Source organism: Protopterus annectens, chromosome 10.part0, assembly GCF_019279795.1.
Source record: "Protopterus annectens isolate FY-2018-M chromosome 10.part0, PAN1.0, whole genome shotgun sequence".
NCBI classification, from domain to species: domain Eukaryota; kingdom Metazoa; phylum Chordata; order Ceratodontiformes; family Protopteridae; genus Protopterus; species Protopterus annectens.
Genome location: NC_056744.1, coordinates 1,499,476,292 through 1,499,498,398, shown reverse-complemented (window position 1 = coordinate 1,499,498,398; position 22,107 = coordinate 1,499,476,292). Strand labels below are relative to the sequence as shown.

The 22,107-nt window shown below is 40.6% G+C and overlaps 1 protein-coding gene across 1 annotated transcript in view; it reads left to right on the top strand.

Annotated features, from left to right (window-relative positions):
• Positions 1 to 22,107, top strand: part of LOC122813686 (zinc-binding protein A33-like) — a 256,724-nt gene that overhangs the window by 90,252 nt on the left and 144,365 nt on the right. The window contains exons 2-3 of the mRNA XM_044086136.1: positions 21,071 to 21,166; positions 21,253 to 21,486. Of these exons, the coding sequence (XP_043942071.1) occupies positions 21,071 to 21,166; positions 21,253 to 21,486 (330 nt within the window). The remainder of the gene's footprint in view (positions 1 to 21,070; positions 21,167 to 21,252; positions 21,487 to 22,107) is intronic.

Sequence of the window (22,107 nt, the reverse complement as noted above, 5' to 3'; positions counted from 1 at the left end):
TAACCAATAATGTACAATATTATCAAATGTCTAAAAAATATTACATATAACCATTTTAATAACTTCATTACTATACTATTATACATATTTTTTCTATTCTGATTTCCTGTCATCCAATAAATACTTTCCATTACAGCATCCTTTAATACTCCTCTCAAATCTCCTTGGGAAAATTGTAATTACAGTGTTATAATCTGCTATTATTTAATATGTTTCCAGTTATTTAATTATATCATATAATTTGTTTCCATAGTAGCCTGATTATTCCCTCACATACTTTACCTTATGCTTTAATTTTTCTATTCATTCAATATCCAGAAAAAAATTTTGTTGTTCCCCGTCATCTCTTTATAGACTTTCTAAGTCAAACCAGCCATATCAGGTTGTGGCTGTTTTAACATAAGTCAGTGTCATCTTTATTGCATTTAGTTTAACATCCTTTTCTAGTATATTATTTGGCTTTTTTTTTACAACCTGTAACAACCGTTAACATATCCCTCAGCTATTTTACTATTTCATCACGTGCCACTATTCTTTCTCCAATTTTGTTTAATGCTTCTCTTACCATTACTTCTTTTCTCTCATTGTTTGCTAAAAATGACAAGACTGTCTCCTTATTGTCTTGCTAAAAATCTTGCTCTTGTTTAATTCACTCTGTATTTTCTTCATAAATCTCTTTCTTTCTTAATATTGTCTGCAGTTTTGTTTTACTATCATTTCATCAGTATTTTAATAAGTTTTGCTGCCCTCCTTTATTATTTAAAAAAAAAAAAACTTTTCGACTTCCATGTATGTTTTCTTATACTTCATAACTCTCCCACCATTGTGTCTACAATTTACAAAAGATTTAACTCTATTTTTATGAGTAGCAGTCCAAGTTACTAAGTGGTTTGTAAAACCTGCAAGTTTATATCCTCCTACATCTCTTGTAATATCTCAGAAAATAGTATAAAGGCAAGTTACTATAGCATAATTTCCCCCAAACTAAATTTCCATATCTTTTTGATTTTCAGCATTTTATCATATTCTGTGTCATTTTCTCTGTTTTCTTCCTAAGATTACAAGTCAGATCCCCTAATATTATTATATTCATGTTAATGCCATGTATACCTTTAGATATCCAACTAACTTCTCTTTATTTGATGTCTGCACTTGCATACACAACTGTTAGCATCACAGAGTTTTCCTTAATCCTTCTCTCTGCAGCTAATGGTTGAAATATTAATACTGCTATTCCTGAACATCTATCAGGATCAAAATCCCACATTGTTTCCTTGCTCCACATAAATTCAAACTGAATTCATTTACAGTATCTTGTATTTAACAAAGATATTACTTGCAAAATCAATTTGTCACCAGTAAAATACATACAGCCTTCTGACATTGATAATACCTTTTACATGAGTGTATTATTATAATTTCCCTTTCCTGTCCTTTGGAAGTATTTTTGTTTTTATTTACACACACTTTACTCTCCCTCCTGTTGAACTTTTGTATCCGCTATTCTTAACTTTTTCTGTATTTTCATTTTCTCCTCTGATTCTAATATATCAAACAAGCTCTCATTCTACACATTAGTAATGTTCTCTTCATTCATTACTTGCGTATTTTTCATTATGTTCTCTTTTTCAGTATCCCATTCTGCGTCACTGCCCCCACCTTCCATTTCATTTTGTCTTTATCTTACATATATTTTTTAGTGTCTTCAGATATATTCATATCATGATCAAGCCAAAAATATACAGTCTTTCCACATTTTCTACATTCTATTTTACATTTTATCAATGTCCCCTCTCCCCACATAGATGACATCTGTTTTACCACAGACATTACGAGGTGAATAGTAAGCCAAAAAGAACCATATGTTCGGTTGGCTCCAGTATTTAGCAGACCTCTGCAGAAATTAACATTCAATTGTTTATGGTGATGTAAATTCTAAGACTGAAACTGATAAATGATAACACTTTGAATATCAGATTCTGTTGAACAATTCTGCTGTTCTTCTGTATTGACAGTTATGCATATACAAATATGAGCACTTGTTTGTACTACAGTATTATCAGATCATGGATTTCATGATGTAAGCTGATGAGCTTCAGTGGCTTAAATCATTCTTGGTTTACTGAGCCCATAGTTTAACTGTATATAGAAAGTTATCCATACAGGTAGATAAATAGATATGTTAAGTCATGTTTGCAGTTTGACAATAAGGAAGATCGTGCTGGGCCAAGATCCCATTTACAGCAGAGACCTTATGGAATACCTCTTGCTATATTTTATAAGGGTAGATCTTAGAATAAGAACAAGTTACTGCCAGTACCAGCAATGACTAGTTTCGTTAACTTAATAGCTTTTTAAGGATCAGCTGTTGATACAAAGGAGTAACAGCTGGCAGAAGGCTTACCTTCTCCAAAGACTGACCAGTAATATATCCCGGTGACAGTGACCATCTCTGAGAATTTCTGGTGTTCTGTACCAAGTTATTCAGTATTGTATAACCTCTGTTGCTTGCCAAACAGAAGAACAAGTATGTTTTCAAGTAGCTTGGTGTTTAAGTTTGTACATTAGTCATCCTATGGGATGATGGTAAGGCACACAAATTTCAGAAATTTTATTAATATGCAGAACACCCAATCCTTGATTCTTACCCAGATGGCAGGTTCTATATCACAGATAGCAATGGGATTATACAACCCCTGGAGGAGTGACATATGCACACCCTTAGGTAAAAGCATGCCATCTGAGAAAGAAAGGGTATGTAAAAGACAATGTCGTTAATATTGGCAACCTTGCTTTCTGTAGGGGATGGGAGAAATTTGTAAAACTATGCAAAGCATGCCTTGAGGTTCCAGCAGCACCCTAGAATCCCATGTTTTGCATACTGAAATGCAAACCATCTGATCACTAGAATTTAGTATGTTCTTGAAAATATACTATTTCAAAAGATAAAGAGTTAATGCTAAATAAGTTGTAATAGAAGTAACTGTGGAACATAATGACTAAAATATTGAAGAAAAAGTTGTATTGAGCTGTAAGCCATGATAAGGAAAAGGCAAAAGCTTGCACAGTCTGTCAGATGAAGAGCATTCTGTGGGAAATAAATATGTGACATTAATAACAGCCTATCATAGAAAGTTAGGCAAAGAGAAGGAAGAGACTGAAAGGCTAAAGTGCAAAAATTGGGGTCAAAGAAAAATGTCATACAAAATGCAGTTTTATTCTGTAGATGAAGATGCATCCCTTCTAGTCCCACATTAGTTATAAAAATGGCATTAAGCCAACATCTTTATATTAATTGCAGTTCAGGACAGATATATGTTAAGTTTCTGGCATTATTAAAGATTTTTCAAAAAATTAAGCAGAAAGCAAAAACTGTACTCAGAATGAAGCAATGGCTTTGCATTGTATTCACATTATTTTATTTTTGCTGGTAAAGAAGATGTCTTAATGTGCTGGTTAAAATAATTTCACTTTATAAATGACTAGTTTACTGTACTGTGCTATATTTCTTGCAACAAGATCACCTTAACACCTTTTGGTTCTGTAACTCTTTATTGTTGGATGGAACTTGTGACTGAGGTATGCCTGTTTGCTTATTCTGCTTCAGCAGTCATGTTTTAGTAAAAAAAAATAAATAAATGCACCGCTTCGTTTACACTGTAACAATCTTTTTGCTACATTGTAGAAACAGTTGCTACAGTTTGTACCTGCCTTCATGGAGCACTTCAGCGCTCATGTTTTAGTAATAATAAAAAAAAAAAAAATGCACCACTTCATTTACACTGTAGCAATCTGTTTGCTACATTGTAGAAACAGTTGCTACAGTTTGTACCTGCCTTCATGGAGCACTTCAGTGCTCCTGTTTTAGTAAAAAAAAAAAATGCCTTCACAGAGTGCTGCACACTAACTTTTAGTGTAAAAAAATGGAAAGAAAACTTTTGTTTTGAGTTTTAAACTGCAGCAAACCGCTAGTAACAGTTGTTACAGATAAGACTATACAGAAAGCGCAACGGCACTGAGGTTTGACTGCAAATGCAATACCGGCTTTTAAAAGCTGGTATTACATTAAAAAGCAATCGGTATCGGCTGTTCACATCTGGGGCTGTCACATACCTCTCAACTGTCCAGATTTTCACAGAATGTCCAGATTTCTGCCTCATATTTTTGGCCAGTTCCTCATAAATTTTGTGTTTTTTATGGAAAATCACTGAGGACTGAACCTACTACATAAATGACATATATTTGTGTTTCAGACTTCATATCTTTCAAAAAAAAAAATACACGTTAAGACAAATGTTGTTATTCTAGCAACTTTAAACTTATAAGAGCAATATTTAAAATATGTCCCTATATAGGAACTACGGTGATGGTCATTCAGTTTATAGAGGGAAAACAAAACTGGAATGGGAAGATGTTAAGGTGGGTGGGTGGGATTGTTAGAACCTTATTAATGATGTCACAAAAAGGGAAGTGATTAGCTAAGTGGTGGCAGTGTTTTCAGCTTTGGTCTGAGAAACAAATGGGATTTTAATGATGAGATTGTGTCCCTTTAATCATTTTATGGCCCTGTAACTAGCGTCCTCCTCAACATTGGCCTCCCTATCAACTCTTGCTGATGCCCTCCACCTTAACACCACTGGCTGCCAATCTAATAACAGATAAGCTCCGTGGCACATGCGCTAAGTACTTAATGCTATAGTGTATACTAATAGGTAGGGGTCCTTATCGCAATAAAGGCAACTGTGTGTATATATATGTGTGTGTGTGTGTGTGTGTGTGTGTATGTGTGTGTGCATGCGCGCATGTAAATATATCTCCTTGCAGCAATGTACACATGCCTGTATTGCCTATCTCTGTGCAATGGTTATACATTTGAAGGCCCTGGACTACCTACCAGCCTCCCCATTGGCTTCCTTTACAAGGCCTGCTGATGTCATCCACCATAAGAGCACTGACTGACAATCTAATAACAGATAAGCTTTGTGGCACATGCCTTAAGTACCTTTTGCTGTAGTGTATACTAATAGGTAGGTAGGGGTTCTAATCTCAATAAAGCCAACTGTGTGGGTTCATAGGTGTGTACTATTAATAGCCCTGGAGCCTTTACAAGCCTAGCCCATAGGATTACCTAGGCATCATGCCAACCAACCTTAGTTAAAAGTGCCTCTGTTGAGTAGAGCCACTGGAGTGATCCCTGGGGTAAATTTTCTATTTCCCATCCACTCATCAAGATTTTTCTTGAAAAGGACCAGTGAGGTGCTCTGTTTGACATGCAGGGGAAGTCTATTCCATAGCATGGGCAGCCTCTGGGTTATGAACCTGTCCCTCCAGCATGTTCTGTTGATTGTGGTAATGAGGATGAGGTCTCTAGAGCGTGTGGCATGGAGGGATTGGGATTTCATAAGATATAGCATTTCTAACAGGGCTGGGTCAGACATGTCTTTGTAAGTCAAGCAGATATCACCTCTAACTGGGCAATATGAGACAGAATAGTTGGAGTTTTTTGAGTCTGTCCATATAGGACAAGTGTTTAAGGCCTAGGATCCTCTTTGTGAGGTACTTTTGTGGCCTCTCCAGTTGTTGCAGGTGTGCAGTGAGGTACATGCCAAATCGGGCATTGTACTTGCTGATTGGCCTAATGAGGGAAGAGTAGAGGTAGACAATGACCTCTTTCTTCCTGGATGCAAAACCCTTAGTAATGAGATGTGCCACATAGAAGGACTTTCTGACCATAGTGGCAATGCGGTGGTCAAAAGAGAGATTGATGTCAACTCGTGTTCCCAGATCTCTTATAATGCCTTCTATTTTCAGTGGACTACCATTGATGTGGTAATTCATGGGAACTGGGTTTTTCCCAAAGGTGTTGATGGCATTTTTTGGCATTGAGCTTAAGGCCATGGTTCTGACACTAGTTATTGGTCTCAGTGAGGCCTTTCTGTGGGATGTCAACATCACTTGGGGAGTTAATAATAGCTCCCAACTTGCAATTATCTGTTATCATTTTCAGCGAGTCCCTTTGTGTTGGCCTAGACTTCAGAGAAGTAAATGCCAAACAGGAGAGGACCCAGGACTGAACCCTGTGGGACTCCACTCATGACTGGTCAGCAGTCTGACTTGGAGTCAGCTACTTTCACACTGTGGGTTCTATCTGTGAGCCAGTTTGCTACCCACCTAGTGATATAGGGGTTGATGCCTAGCTTACCGAGTTTTTCTATGATTCCTGAGTGGGGAATGGTATCAAAGGCCTTGGTCAGATCAAGGTAGGCTGTATGAACCAGCTTACCTTCATCCACACCTCTGGTAACTGACTCAAAGAAGTTGACCAGGTTGAGCAGCATGATCTACCCTTCACAAAACCTTCATATCAGACTCGTTAGGCTAATGGGGCGATAGTTCCCAGCATCTGTAGTCACTCCTCCTTTGTGGAGAGGGATGACTGTAGCAGTGCACCATTCGGTATGGCCAAAGCCTGAGGTGAGGCTATGATTGAACAGGGTGCACAGGTGAGGTGCCAGTTCACTCTGTAGTTCATGTAGAACACAACCAGTGATATTGCTAGGTCCAATAGGCTCTATTCTTTGCCTTGGACAGTGCTGTTTTAACCTGTGCAGCAGTAATACTGGGTGCATGGCAATCTATTGTTAATCTGATAGGTCCTTTGGGGGGGGAGGGGTAAAGTTGGCAATGAATCTGTTGGCTAGTATATTGGTAATATCTGTTGGCTCGGTATAGGAGGTACTATTGTGCAATAGATCAGAGCAAATCTGGGTATTCCCGTGGAAATTCTTTACATAACTATAGAAGGCCTTGTGGTTGTCTTTACTACCTGCTGCAATTCTGTTTTCATAGCTAGCTTTAGAGGATTCGATGAGGGAACTCAACTTTTTGTTGAGGCTGATAAGGGAGTTTTTCCAGTCTTGGGACTTCACCTTATTCCGCATCAGTCTCCTCCTTCTGTTGTAGAGTTTGTTTATGACAGGGGAACCACCAGATTGGCTTCCTTTTTGTGGAGCAGAACATCTTGGTTCTATTGGGTATGATGAGATCCATGCATTTGTGTACATGTTTGTACAGTGCATTAGTGTATGATTTGGTGGTCATGCAACTATTCTGCATTTGTTTTTAGGAGCCCAAAGTTAGCTTTGGAGAAGTTTTTCATGGTGGTTACCTTTGCAGGGTGGGGTGGTTAGGGATGTGAATTTCCAAGGTGATTAGTTTGTGGTCGGATCTAACCAGAGTGGAATTGACTATTGGTGTAGAGCAACGGTCACCCATGTTAGTAATGATCAGGTCAAGGATGTTACTACCTCTAGTGGAAGTAAGAATGAGCTGCTCCAGGGCATTGGAATTAATGAATTCCAGGAAACATTGGACAAGTATATTGATACATGAGTAGTTTTCCCAGTCAATGGAGGGGTTGTTGAAGTCACCTAGTATGAGAATGTTAGGCTGGATCCTAATATTCTTCAGGGTGCTTAGGAACATGGAGTGTGAGTCTTGGGACATGGTTGGGGACCTATAGCAGGCTACAACCTGAATCACTGTCTTACCCAATGTTAGCTGCACCTGAAGTATCTCTGATGTGTTATGTTGGGCTACCAGTCTGGAAATGTGTGCATCCTTTCTGAATATGGAAACACCACTGCCTTTGGACCTTCGGTCCAATTTCTTGGGCGAAAGGTGTGGATTGAGTTATAGCCTGGTAGTGCAGGGGTGCTTTCTGTTGCCTTGTACCAGGTCTCTGTTACACCACAAATGTCGATGTTTTCCATTTTAAGAAGTGCTTTGAGTGAGTGCATTTTCAGATTTAGACTTCTAGCATTGAGCAGCATGACCCTCAGATTGCATTTGTTTGTAGCTGTTACAGTGGTAATTTGGTGCTTAGAACACCGGCTAAAAAAGGCACTATAGGGGTGGCAAGAGCCTTGGCCAGTATCTGGAAGTCCAGGTTTGACAGATGCAGACCATCTCTGGCAAAGCATCGAGGTTTGTTAGTCATGTCATCCCAGGCAGACAGATAATGGATCTCCTTAGAATGGCACCACAAACTTAGCCAGTTGTTGAAATCAGTCATTTTCTACTTGTACTGTGGTATCATTCTGGATGATGGAAGGATGCTGCTCAGGGCTAGGGTAATAACAGCCTGGGCTACATAATCTGAGAGCTCCTTCATGTCTCTTTTTATGTAGTCCAGGGAGGTACGTCTTGTCATTCACACCCACATGTACAATGATGGAGTCATATTTGTGCCTGTTATTGAGGGACCGGAGTGTATGCATTATGTGGTGGATCCTGGTACCTGACAGGCAGCTGACTGCTACATTCTCCTTATTCAACCTAGTGAGAGGGACATCAGTGTGCCTCACTATTGAGTCCTCTATGAGTAGATTGTTGGGCATGCTGTTTTCCCTGAGGGGCTTTGGTTGAGTGGCGCACTGTTTAGGAGAATTATGTGTCTCGTGATTAGTGTTGTAATGTGGTGGTCAAATGCATTTCACCCTTGGAGGTCTCTGCTCTTTGGGTAGATTTTTATTGAGGGCCTCCGCGAAGGTGGGTGTGTGGTTTCTGTTTTTATGTGAAATGTGAAGGCAGTGCTGGTGTGTGTCCTGGAGGGCTATGTGTTCCATGTGGTGTGGTGCAAGTGTTGACCTTCTCCTCTTGACCAGCTATTCCAGTCTTGCTTAGCTGGAGAATGCATGGTTTCCAATTTGGATATATAAGAAGTCCATCTCTCGCAAGTCTGAGTGTTGGGAGGTAAGAGGAGAGGGTTGTCAGTGTACATAAGGCAGTTGCTACATTGCCTCAGGATGCCCAAGTTCACCAGGTTAATAGGAGAAAGCACAGGGAACTGACCTTTAGACATGCCTGGAGGGGTGGGCATTAATAATAAGAACTGGAGCTTTTTCCTTGTAGAATGTTTACTGCTGGTAGCACTTTTGTGTGCTACAATAATTTCTTCAAAAAGTCTGGTAAAGTGCTAATCTTATAAGCTAGTAAAAGTGCAGGAGAGGAGATAACTAGCAGATCTAAGTGAAAAATTAAACAACAGACTTTGGCACTGCCCAGAAGCTTACAAACAGTCCTGAATACAGCAAATCTGTATCTATGAGTGTGTGTGAGTGTACTAATATATTCCGATGCAGCAGTACACATATGGCCATATGGGTGTGCAACTGTCATGCATTTTACTGCCCTGTGACTAGCTGCTGGCCCTGAGTAGGCCAGATCAACCTAGGCATACATGCTATCCACCACCACCTAGACTTGTATGTACAAAACACACAGGTGACATGTATCAAGGGTAACAGGCCTTGTCACAAGGTATGCATGCATGATTACACTGACTGCCCCCATTGTCCCTGACACACTGTTCTACACATATGTACTTAGGTAACCACACATGCTTACAGCTGTACCCTGTTGATGTCATATTTCTGCTGTGCTGCCATGCCAACCTATGCCACTGTGTTGCCAAGTCTCCATAGCTTAGCCACTCAGACCCCTGAAACAGAAACATACACAGTTCTGTGAGATACCTATCATTCTACAATACTACTGCCAGTCTAACATCATGCAACAAAGATACACAAACTATGACGTGTACTCATGACACATGCCAGCATGCAGCACCTGTCATGGCCCACAACACCTGGCATGATATAGCATTACCACAGTACAAAACTACATATAAAGTAATATAGTCACCCTGTGCATCAGACACATAGTTGCATGTTCCTGCATTGATGTCATGGATGGCAGGGATGTGGCACAGGTATCATCACATGCACAGGGTGTAGTATGGGGGTGCCAGAGGCCGAGGCTGTGCTAGACAGTAGACAGCATGTGTGTCCATCAGGAAGACTTGCTAGTTAACTCATTACATCAAACTGACACCTACAGGTGCATCTACAGTTACCTCCTACTGCACCTCTAGGTGTCAAACATTGCTTGTTCATATTTGCATTAATACTTCCAAAGTCATGCTACATACAAGGTATCCAAATATTTTATATTGAAGCATACATGATGGCAAACACAGTTTTATTGATATCTGACCTATGTCAATGAGTATTTCTTAGAACTGTAAGGTGATAACTTCATTTTTAAAGGCTCAGGCCATGTCCACTGGGAGTTAAAGGTACACACTCAATAGAGCTGTACTGGAGGGAATGAGTTAACTGGGCCATGGAGAGGTGCTGTGTGTGTCTGTTGATGTTCTGCATGTAACAGTGATGTTTGAGTGCATGCGTGTACACAGTCAAGCCTAGTGGTAGCCCTGCATGTGTGTATGTTGGATAACTGTGGACTACACATGTCAGAGTAGACAGTTCACCCTCTGCTGGCACACAAGACCATGTGGCCATGGACTGCCATGTTGTGGTGTGGACAGCACACTCCCTTCTGTAGTGCTGGAGGTACTGCCACTACAGGAGCGTGAGTGTGCATGGGCATGTGGACTCTCAGCAGATGGTGTTGCTGACCTACCTCCACTTGTCTGATGCCCTACTACAACCAGATGTTCCAGCACAGACAACGTGCGGTCAAAGACTGACACTGTCTCAGCCCAATGTCTGTCCATTACATCAGTGAAATGATCCATGGTGTCACCAGTGTGGTGGAGGCAGTCAAGGATGTCAGACTGTGCTGAATCCATCTGGTGTTGCATTTGGAATGTGCCTGTGCCTCCATGATGAACTGAAACATGATGACATGACATCTGTGAAAGGTGGTGGATGACCAGCAGTCCTCCTTCGAGCACCCTGTCAATCTGCCTGTGTGGGACCTCACCAGCTCTCTGGCTGTGGCCAGTATCTACACTCATTGATGCCATAGTTGCCACACTGTCCTGTTTGATGTCACCACTTTCTGACTGTCTGATATCTGTGGCCTCAGAGTACTTGGGTATGTGTGGGCATACTGACTGTGTGGGGGGACAATGGGTGAGGAATTGGGATGTCAACTCATGGGACAGATTTAGCCCCTAGCAACACCACCTGTGCCTCACTATGGCCACCATCATCATCAGAGTCCAATGAGACACTGACATCAGGTTATGAGGGAGACACACTCCAAGTCTCATGATTACTGTGAGGAGGAAGACACTATTATGTATGGTAATCCACACACACAGATGAGGAGCCACAGCTGCAGTACTCATACCTCACCTTACTTTGATCCCACGCACAAGACATGCACACACTACAACATACACAGACAAGATAGGCCCTTTATAGCATGCACTGCAGCTATGTCCAGTTAATGTTGCCTGTACTATACACTTCTGAGATAAGCAATATGTCTATGTATCTGATAGACCTACACTTAAAACACAGTTCACCCTTCTTGAGCATACTACACAAGTTATAGTATCACTGTCTCAGGTATGTACCATCTCTATATTGTGTGTGAACAGGCATCTGTGAGTGATTGCCTCCCGTATAGCAGGCTGCATAGTCCTTCTCAAAAATAAGTGCAAATGTATTGTTGCTTCTGCTAATACACAGCAGTGATTACCCATTCAGTGCACTTCAGTTAACCCCTCCAAAATTGAACATACGACTATTGTACTCTGGCTAAGAATAACATTTGTGCCTAAGGCAAAATAGCAGCCCTTAACATTCTTATGGGATACGTGATCTGTAAAAGAACAGTATCACACTTATGAAGTACAGGACCTCGAACTCTGGCCACACCTGATGGACCTATGAAAATGTGAGGTAGAGGTATTGTCAGCAATACCAAATGTTGCATTGTTACAGGGTAATATGTACGTATATCCACATGTACAGTAGCTAATGTGATACTGCCTACATTGCTGACATTCTGTGTTTGTGTGCACAACTGTACATTAAAACCAACCCCCCCCCCCCAGTGCAGATAGACTTGACACCCCTGTACTGGTATGCAGAGGGTACCACAATGAATGATGCAGTATTACAGTGATGAACACATGAAGCTTACCTGGACGCTCCTCTGCTGTGGATGCTATGGCACCCATCTCCAGGATGTATGGGGTGATGGATGCTTGGGAGCTGGTGGTTGATCCCATGTTTGCCAGGAATTTTTCTGTGACCAAGAATGGTTGTTCTGTTTCAGGCCATCTACTGGTGGCAGCATGATCCCTGGACACAGCAGCTGCCCTTTGATGTGCGGCATTGAGCATATCTGTGGCCCTGTGGTGGACCTGCTCGTACGTTCTGTCCTGATGTCCACTTTTATTAATTGCCCTAACAAGTTCACCCCAACAATGCTGCACAATGTTGACAATGTTGGTGACTCCTGGAAAGCAGAATGTTATTTTGCAGTCTGAGGCCATCCAGGATAACATTATTTTCAGCAGCTGTAAATGGTGAATGCCTCCTTCTGTACATCCTTCCTGAAAGACAGCAAGAGAGGAACACATCACAGGACCAGGTACATGGACATCCAGTTGGTACAGACCCTGCACAATGAAAATGGCCTGCACTATCCACTGCTACCTCCCACGTCATACCCCACAACCTCTCAACACACTACATGTGTGACTATCACCAACATAGTAGCAATACTGGTTATGTCCCTGTGTGCTGTGACAGAGTCTGCTGTATGTCTCCACACCCGTGATTGCTCTGTACTGTCGTGTGTCCCCTATGGGTAGAGTCCCACTACTATGTCATACAACCACTGTCAGACAAATAGGTGTGTGTGTATTACAACTATATGGGGACAGTCCACCAATACAAATGTGCCACAATGCTGGCAATGCAAACCTATAGTATATCTTCCCTGTAGGCATCATACTTCTACAGAACACAGATATTTGCAGAATGTTTACATGTGCCTGATATATGTGGTCCTTTTGGCACAAGTATGTGGATGCCTGACAAACATTTGGCTATAATTGATGGTTGTTGACAGAATACAGAGAATCTGGCTGTCACACACCAGACCGCTCAGAAAACACTTATGCTACAATAATGTCTGTTGGTCTGTTCATAGTTTTACTTTGTATGACCAATATGTACACTCTGTCACTGAGTTTGGACCTGTGTCCCCTCAGTAATAATGACTATGACCTGAATTCCTGCTGGAGGGGATGGGCAGGTATGTTAGCCATAGCTCCCAAGCAATGAGGTATGAATGTCAAACAGTGACCTAGCCAGAGTACATCAGGGACAGTCAGGGACACCTTTACAATGTCTGAAATATTTCTCTGTAACATTCACAGACTGAGAAGAGCTGAAAGGCAGTACATTATGTGGTATTACGGCTGTGTCCACCCTTGCTTACTGTCAATATGTCTAACTCATAATCCACTAGCTTTCATAAAGGAGCCAACCATTGTAGGAGGGAGTAAGAGGGCCACAGCTGTGATTTAATTCAAAGCAGGCACAGTTGAGAGGCATGCCTGTAGCTGTTGGACCATTCCCATAAATGTACTACAGACCTCCATCTGCATCCCATTATATGGGGATATATATTACATATGTGGTAGAGTGACATAATCCTTTTGTGAACAAATCCTTAGCAAACAGTTTGCTAAATTGTAGTCTGTCTTGATAAAGCAACATAGAGACCTGTTCTTCATAGGCAGTTGATTGCCTTTTGTAGGTAATGCTCATTAACAGGTAATTGCCTGTGCACTAGTCTGTGGCTCAGTCTTGCTAACTGCATCCAAAACAGCAGTATTGCACTTTCATTTGCCAATGACATGGCATCACAGTGCAATATTTAAGGCCTTCATGTAGGCATTGGCCCCTTTCTTAGTCTTTGAGATGGACATTAGTGAGGTGTGGAGACTACAGCATCATAGAGAGTAGGTACAAATACTGTCCACTTTTGAGATTTATGAGGTATGTCTGCAGTTTTGCATGCTATGTTTGACCATTGTCCCCTGACATTGTGATTATCTGGCAGTTCAGTGTTAAACATCATGGGTTGAGGTCAGTCAGGGGAGAGAGACATGTGAGTGTCAGATGTCACCCATCTGAATATGCATGCTGATACAGTAGCTGCTATTCTATAAGCTCCCTATGTAGGGGCAAACTGTGAAACATGTCCCTGTCGCTGGACCCTTGCCCCCCACCCTTTATGTATGGTTTTGTCTGGATCCCTTGTGCTAGGGGGTTGTAAGGTATGGTAGATCTGTAGCAGGTAGCTAAACATACTGCTGCACATGTTGCAGGCTGCAGCTGCTGCTGCAGGCTAAGACACATGGGGGAGTGTGAACACTTTGGAGGACAGCAAGCTGTATGTGTAACTGAACCAGCAGTGTTAGCTCTGTTGTTACAGCAGTGCCAGGGTAAGAGTACACTCACGGCATGTGCTTAAGGTACATTTGTTATGTAACAGTGCCAGTCACAGAGTAGTAAGTGACTTATAGTTGGGCTATATGAATATGTGCAGTGTGTCCCTACCTACAGGCCTTTGACTTTTAAACATGGGTAACAGTTAATTCAGTAGCAGCAACCTGTGTATGTTAAAACTCATGACTCAGTCATTACTTGCTGTATTCACAACAATGTAATTGAAGTGCAACACACTGGATTCTAACCCAGGACTGTGGGTGGCAAAATGTACTGCATGCAAGGTATTTAATAGACTGAGCAAATGAGTCAGTGCTGTAGCAGGTGTATTTGCAAGATATAGGTGCATAACATACAGTCTGTGACACATGTCTGCATCCGTCGTTATATGCATGGCATTCAAAGGCAGTTGTTGTGCAGTAGGGTCCCAGTTGTAGACTTATGTAGTTTGCCACTGGTGCCTTAGCAGGTGTGTTTAAAGGTGTTGCTGATAAAAGGGAATAAGTACCTGGTATCGTACCTCTCAACCTCTTAGAGCAAGAAACGTGGACAAAGCCATAAATACATGCTGGAACAGGCCCAAAAATAGGGGCAATCTTTAAATATTGCTCTTACAAATGTAGAATATTGATAGAATAACAAGATTTGCATTAGCTTGTGTTTCTTGAAGGGTATGATGTGTGACACTCATCTGCCGGCTCGAGGCCATTTAGCTATAGCTGCAGTTAGTGGCTTACGCCCTACGTTTTAGAACTTTTGGGTACCTATTTTATGTATTTTGCTGTGCCTCTGTTGAGTTGAGGAACTATACTGGGGATCTCCCATCCATCATCTGTCTTCCCTCCATCCATTAAGATAAAGGCCATGGAAGTTGCAATGCCTCACATATTATCCCATATTATATTTACATCATATAAGGATTTCTATGGATGATGAATCTATCCTCTGGCAGCAATATTTATTGTCGTGTGTCGCCTTTAAGTCTCCGCCGGATCTACTTTTTGATTCTAGATTTTGAATCAAAGCATATTCATCAAATCTGGGTTTGACATGGCCTTGTATTTGTATGTTAGGCAACCTCTGGAGGGCGGCTGCTGAATAGAGCTGGAGTTCTTCAATCAGTCGGCAGTCGGGCAGCATGTTATAGATGTTTGAGACCCTTCCTTTTGGTTTTTTTTGGCCTTTCCTCCTGCTGCAAAGTGTCGGTCAGAGGACATTCAGATGGGGCATTGTACTCATCAATTGGTCTGATGGTGATATGAAGGAGTAGAGACTATGACCTCCCTTGATAGAGAAGAATCCCTTCATGATAAGGTGGGCAATGTAGAAGGTCCTAACTACACTTTAGCTTAGCAGGTGTCGAATGACAGACTACTATCAACCTGGGTCCCCAGGTCCCTGATAACTTCTTCTGTGCTCAGTGGATTGCCACCTATTTGGTAGCTCCAATGTGTTTCATGATTTTCTACCCTCAATCTTTAATGACTTTGAATTACTTTGCCAGAAACATATATTTTTATGAAAACAGGGCCAAAAATAGGGGCAAAGCTATAGACATTCTGCAACAATCTGTAGAGTTGACAGGTATACCTGCTATCCCAGGCCTCATGTGTATCCATTATTATTTATTTGGCTGTGTACTCTTGTAGTGTTTGCATCACAATTTCAAGTACACTCCCATTTTTTCCATTCTATGTACTTGCAGTCTGTCAGTGGCAATCTGTATATGTTGTTGAAAACACCTGTTTTAATTAAGAGCTGAGTGGTTTAGTGGGCTAATGCACTGTGCTGTAATTGACAGGGGCCTGGGTTCAAGACGTGGCAGGGATGATTATTTTGCAGATGCGCCTAACACTGTCAGAAGCACATAAGATCATTAAGGCACTTTTAAACACATTTAAGTGGGTTTGTGGGGTTTTGTGTGATGCGCTGCCTAGGTTCGTGTAAACCCGCACAAAAATAAAAGATAAAGGAAAAAGGGGGTGATAGGACATAGGTGAAATAGGGGCAAGCAGGGGGAAAACATAGGAAAGGTAGGTAGGGATGTGCAGGATGGCTAGGAAACGACCATAGCTCTCCATTTCTTGTATGGCAACAACTGTGCATTTTTACAGGTTTTGTACTTGAATTTGGACCCTCAAACCCCAGAGAGAGGGGTGAGGACAACATAAGTGTATTGTCCAGGCAATTGGATCTCATTAGTTGTGTCCAGTGAACATGTGTAAAATGGAGAGCTATGTCTGAGGTGATATTTTTTGTGAAACGGGTGCCCTTTTTTTTTTTTTTTTTAAGGAAAGAGTGGAATGTTGGAGAAGGGATGTAGTTGTGTGTCGGGAGGTAAGGCGGGTTGAGAGGCTGCAATTGCAGACAGATAAGCATACAGGGGTGGTGTGTGACACATGAGGGGGTAAACACCTTGGATGGGTAGGGTGTTGTGGAATCAGAGGTGCATGTGCCTCCAAACAGCAGCAGTGTGACTGAGATCTCCCCCCATGGGCAAATGGCACTACTCCTTCACTGCCCCAAAGGTGGCTGTGCTGGAGGTTAGGTGGTGGGGCAAGCAGGCCCCACCAGGTTGTCCAGTCTGCCCTCAATCCAGCGCAGGTGATGTACATAGCTTCTATGAACAATCCTGCACACCATGGCCGGTAGTTGATCCTGGATGACAACCTCCCGTCCGTCCCCACTCTCTTGGGGGGAAGGGGCCCATCCCCTGAGGTGGTTCCACCTGAAGGTGATGCAGTGCCAGTGGAGGGGGGCACCACCAGCTTAGGTCCAAGAAAAGTTAGTACCCAGTGCCATGGCCTGCTGTGGTAGGGCAGGTGGATTAGCAAGAACTGGCCTACCCAGACATGCTGTGGCTATGGTGGTAAGCCAATACATATAGGTGAGATATGAACAAAACCATTTTTAGTAATAACAGCATGCCAGAACATTGGAAATAACCCCATTACAGTTAAATGCATTTTATGTGAAACACAACAATACATAACAGTATATTAACAACATGCCAGTAACAGTTACAGCGTAAGGCCAACAGAATAGGTAATTCAATAAGATATGTTAATATGCAGCCATAGTAATAGATAAGATTAATAAAACACATGCTCCAAAATAAAGTTTATGGAACAAAATATGTTAATAGTAAACCATAACCAATATATAACAATAATAAATATATGAAGATTAAGGGGTGGAGAGAGAGAGAAATGCAGCCCATTAATACCATCATGGGATATATAGTTGACAACAGTAATGCTATGTACTCTACAGGTCTGTCCTTTCTTTATGTGAAAATGTGCCCTATAGCTGCTGTAGCATGTACATACCTCTCAAGCTATCCGCATGGGACACTATGGGCCAAGAAGTAACACCTGCAGGTACACAACTACAAAGAACACTATACCTATATACCTACCAAGGAGTACTGTGGGCTGATGTACTGTTACTTTGCTTTTGACATGTAATTATGTTGATGATACATCTGTGTCAGAGGAATTGCACAAGAGTAATTACCTTCCATGGCAGCGTGACACTTGAGAGACATGCATGTGTACAGTACAGACAGTACACAACTATCATGCCTTGGTTGGCAGGCATGGGGATAGTATTGAATAACAGTGACTGCAGGGGACATGTGCCTAACATGTAGTAACTGACTGCATCAGCCTTTACAAAGACACTCCAAGAATAAAGCCATACCTTGATTACACATTTTTTTTTTATTTTATTATATTTTGTTATTATTGCACTTCTTTCCTTTAGTGTATGCATTAATGGCACATATGTGGTAATGATTTTAACAGTCTGTGACATCTGAACAAACAATTATTTACAGATAATATGAGCTATCTCACCCATTTACCTGTGTTCCTGTGGAGAGAATGATATCTGTAATTACACATTTTATTTCTATTATATTTTGTTATTATTGAACTTATTTCCTTTATGGTATGCATTAATAACACATTTGTGGTAATGAGTTTAACAATCTGTGACATCTGAACAAGCAATTATTTACATGTAATATGGACTGTCTCACCCATTTTCCAGTATTCCCTGTGGGTAGAATATCTGTTATCATAACATATCTGATTCAGTAATATTTATTAAAACATGGAACTGGACTCGAACCCTGGTCTTTGTATAGCAAAATGTATTTCGTACACATCATTTAACAAAAACTGAGCTACGGTGTCACTGATGATATCTAACTGACTGATTTTATTTCCTAAAGCTCAACTGGAAACAGAATATGACCTGGTACTACTACTTCAGTATTATAGTACAGACAGTTGAACACACCTGCATGAAATGCAGTTATGACAGAAATACTAGGTAACCTATACATTACTAAATAAAATGCAGGTGTACACAATTTATTGTTACTAGGTTGAGATATCAGCTCTCATTCCATAAGTATTGCACAACAGGTTATTACAGATGCCATCATGCATTTACTGGTATAGTTTAGAGTTTTTATTGAGCAACAGTTGATATAATGCAGGTGTTGCAGTACAGCTGTAATTCCACAGTTATTGCAAAAGAAAATTGATTTAATTTACTTTATCAATGTTAATGCTTTACTATTTCCTGTTATTGCAGTACATATGACAGTACTCACTTATTGCAGTACAACTCTATGACACATTCATTGCAAAGCACTCAAAACTGTATATACCTAATGGCAGTTAATGCTTTAGTCTTTCTTGCTTATATGAGTATAGATTGCAAGATACATCTATACACACCACACTTACAGCGCAACCTGACCAGGTGCCCTGTATGCTCCTCAACATTGCAAGCTCTCACCTCTGCAGCTGTTGGGAGAGAAGCACTCCATTATGCATACCACTTTAGCAGACATTCCAGATTAAATATTGGTGAAACACAGGTAAACATACTTACATACTTGTGGAACATTGCCCACCTGGAATTCTTGGACCCAGGCATCCAAGAGAGCCCCCTTTCATCTTTTCAGGTCATTATGGTGGTGATGTCAATGCTCACCTGGGTAGGGGATGCCAATTGCACTGGTAAAGTCTCTTGCCAGCCAGTCCCAGGCCTTCATTTTGCACTCAAAGCCCCAGCAACTACCCTACATGAGCCAGTCTTCATGATTTTTCACAAGGAGTCTGACCATGAGTCTGGACTCCTCAATGCCCCACCGTTGCCTCATAAAGCATGAACCCTCTCCAACACCTGCTATAATATCCTCACAGGTTGAACTCCAGCAGATTCTGCAGCATCTCCACCTATTGTACTTAATATAGCCTGTTTTCCTGTCCTTTAACACCATTGGGCAATTTTTAAAAATGTGGCACGTCACTTAGCATAGCACAAATCAGCTCAGCTGAGCAGTGCCTAACCTGTCAATGCTTAGCAATGCTTAGCAGTGTGCAAACTAGCTAAGTGGAGCTGTGCGGTGCCAAGTAGTGCCAAGCAGTGCTAAAACATATCTTGTTTAAGCAGTGCATAGCAAAGCTTAGCAGGGCTTAGCAGAACTTAGCTGAGCACAGCAAATCAGGATTTAAAAATAATTAGCATAATTTGTATTTGGAAAATGAATGCCTAATAATGCCTCTGTGTATTCAAACCCTGCACCTACTGCACATAAGGCTGTTACTGTACCCATTTTGCTATGTGGATGTATAGAATGTTGCTGTATTATTGCATATACCTCTCAGTTACATTTAAACACTGCTGAGTACCACACCATGGCATGCAAACCAACTCAGCTATACTTAAACTTGACATTTGAATTAATAATTAAATGCATCCGGTTTCTATTTTTAAATGTCTGGCATGTGTCAATTGCTGCTCAGCATGCCACACCATGCAAACAAAATAAATAAATAAATAAATAAATACAATGACATAATGCACTTTGACAGTGCAGGGGGTGTGTTACTCATCTGCAGAAACAGTTAGTGACACACTCCCTACACTTATTCAGTGACCATGTTCCACAGCTCTCCGTCAGTAATGTGCCATCATTAATAGGCATGGCACTCTGCCAAGGGGGGAACTGTGCACACGGCCATGGTACCTTCCATGTAGGCTCTACACTATGCCTACACAGATTTTATTAAATCTGGAGGATAATCTTTTAAGTCATTTCTTTCCACATTTCTTTAGCTGGTTATTCAGCATCCCATGTCAATGAGATTCCCAGGTATCTCACCCTGACAGGATCCCAAAATAAGGGGATGCTTCACATTAAGATATGTACTGGGGTATATTTCATTGCTACGTAGCTTTGTTTTTGTTTCATTTATTTTATATCTTACTATACTTTTAAAATACATTAATTTATCAAATATTTTCTTATGTTCTAAACTGGTAACTTATAATATTGCCAGCAAAAAGGGATATTTTTCTCAATAGTTTCATATAGCTCTGTGTGGTACAACTGATATAACTACTGTTGAGATATACTGCGAACGAAGCGAGATGTAGATGTTTTTTGCACTTTGGATTATATAAATCAGTACCTTCTAAGCTTTTCTGCATTGGGTTGCTCTGTACGTTCTCTCTACCTTGTAAGTTCAACATGGTTAAGTTAGTGGAATAAAACATATTTCTTAAACTTGAAGGATAGATTGAAAGGCTTGGAACATTGTTATTATTGCTGTACTATTGGGTGCAGTTTTCTTGTGTCATACCAAATCAATGAATTAAAAAAAATGTCATAAAAGGGTAATGACTTATAATGTAATGGGCATAAGGCAGCAGTTGTTTTCTCATTACACTGAATGTGTTGAACGTTTTTCTTTCCTTTGCAGGACAACCTAACAACATCTCTATCTCATCAGCAGTCAAGTCTGAAGCATTTTAAAGAAATAAAGTGCCAGCAAGAAATGAAGATATCAGAAATCACTGTAAGTGATTTTTGTTTAGTGTTTTAAATTTTTTTCTTTTATTTTATTTCTTGTTTTTTCCCTTAATGTAGTCTCATTTTTTTTAGGCCCATGCGAGAAGGATACAGTTGCACATAATATCAGAATTTGCCAAGCTTCACCATTTTCTCCAGGAGAAGGAAGAAAATCTGGTTCAACAGCTGAAGGAAGAAGAACTAGGAATACTGAAAGAGATGGAGGAAAACCTTAAAAAAATTAAAGAAGATATTAATGCTGTTCAGGAATCGGTCTCTAATATTCAGTTTCAGTTGCAGCGACAGGACACACTGACTTTTCTAAAGGTAAAGTTACATTTGGCTGCATAAGATCCTGTGACATCTTTGCAAAATTATCAACTTTGATTCACCTTGTACAGCTGTAGATCTATATCTGATGGAAACATTGCAAAAACAATGCAACTCTTTAAAAGTGCATTGTTGTAATTCCCATAGGAAATGTGTATAACAAACCCCTGGAGATGCTAGTAATCTCCTTACTCTGCACAATATTAAATGTTAAGTGCTTGTCGTAAAACAAGTGTTTTGTAGATCATTTTATCGATAAGGATATCTCCATGAAAATGTAGGTGAAGTTGAAAAATCCTGCCCTGACATCATGAAAGACTAAATCCACTGTAACTTGCTACCTACATTTAGTGTATAAGCTACAGTTATACTATACTGCATCCAGCAGCAGGTAAGGTTTATATTTTAGTAAGAACATTTGTCAGGTATGTCTCATGTGGAACATTGTACATTGCATATTAAGGCATATGATGATTTATTAGTGAAATGTTAATATAAATAAGTAGCTGTTCTGCCAAAGATGTATATTGTCTTTGATTACCAGAATACTTTGCTAGAGTATTTAATTCATTACCAATATTTAAGTTTACACATAATTTTGTGGTGTGGTTATAGCAA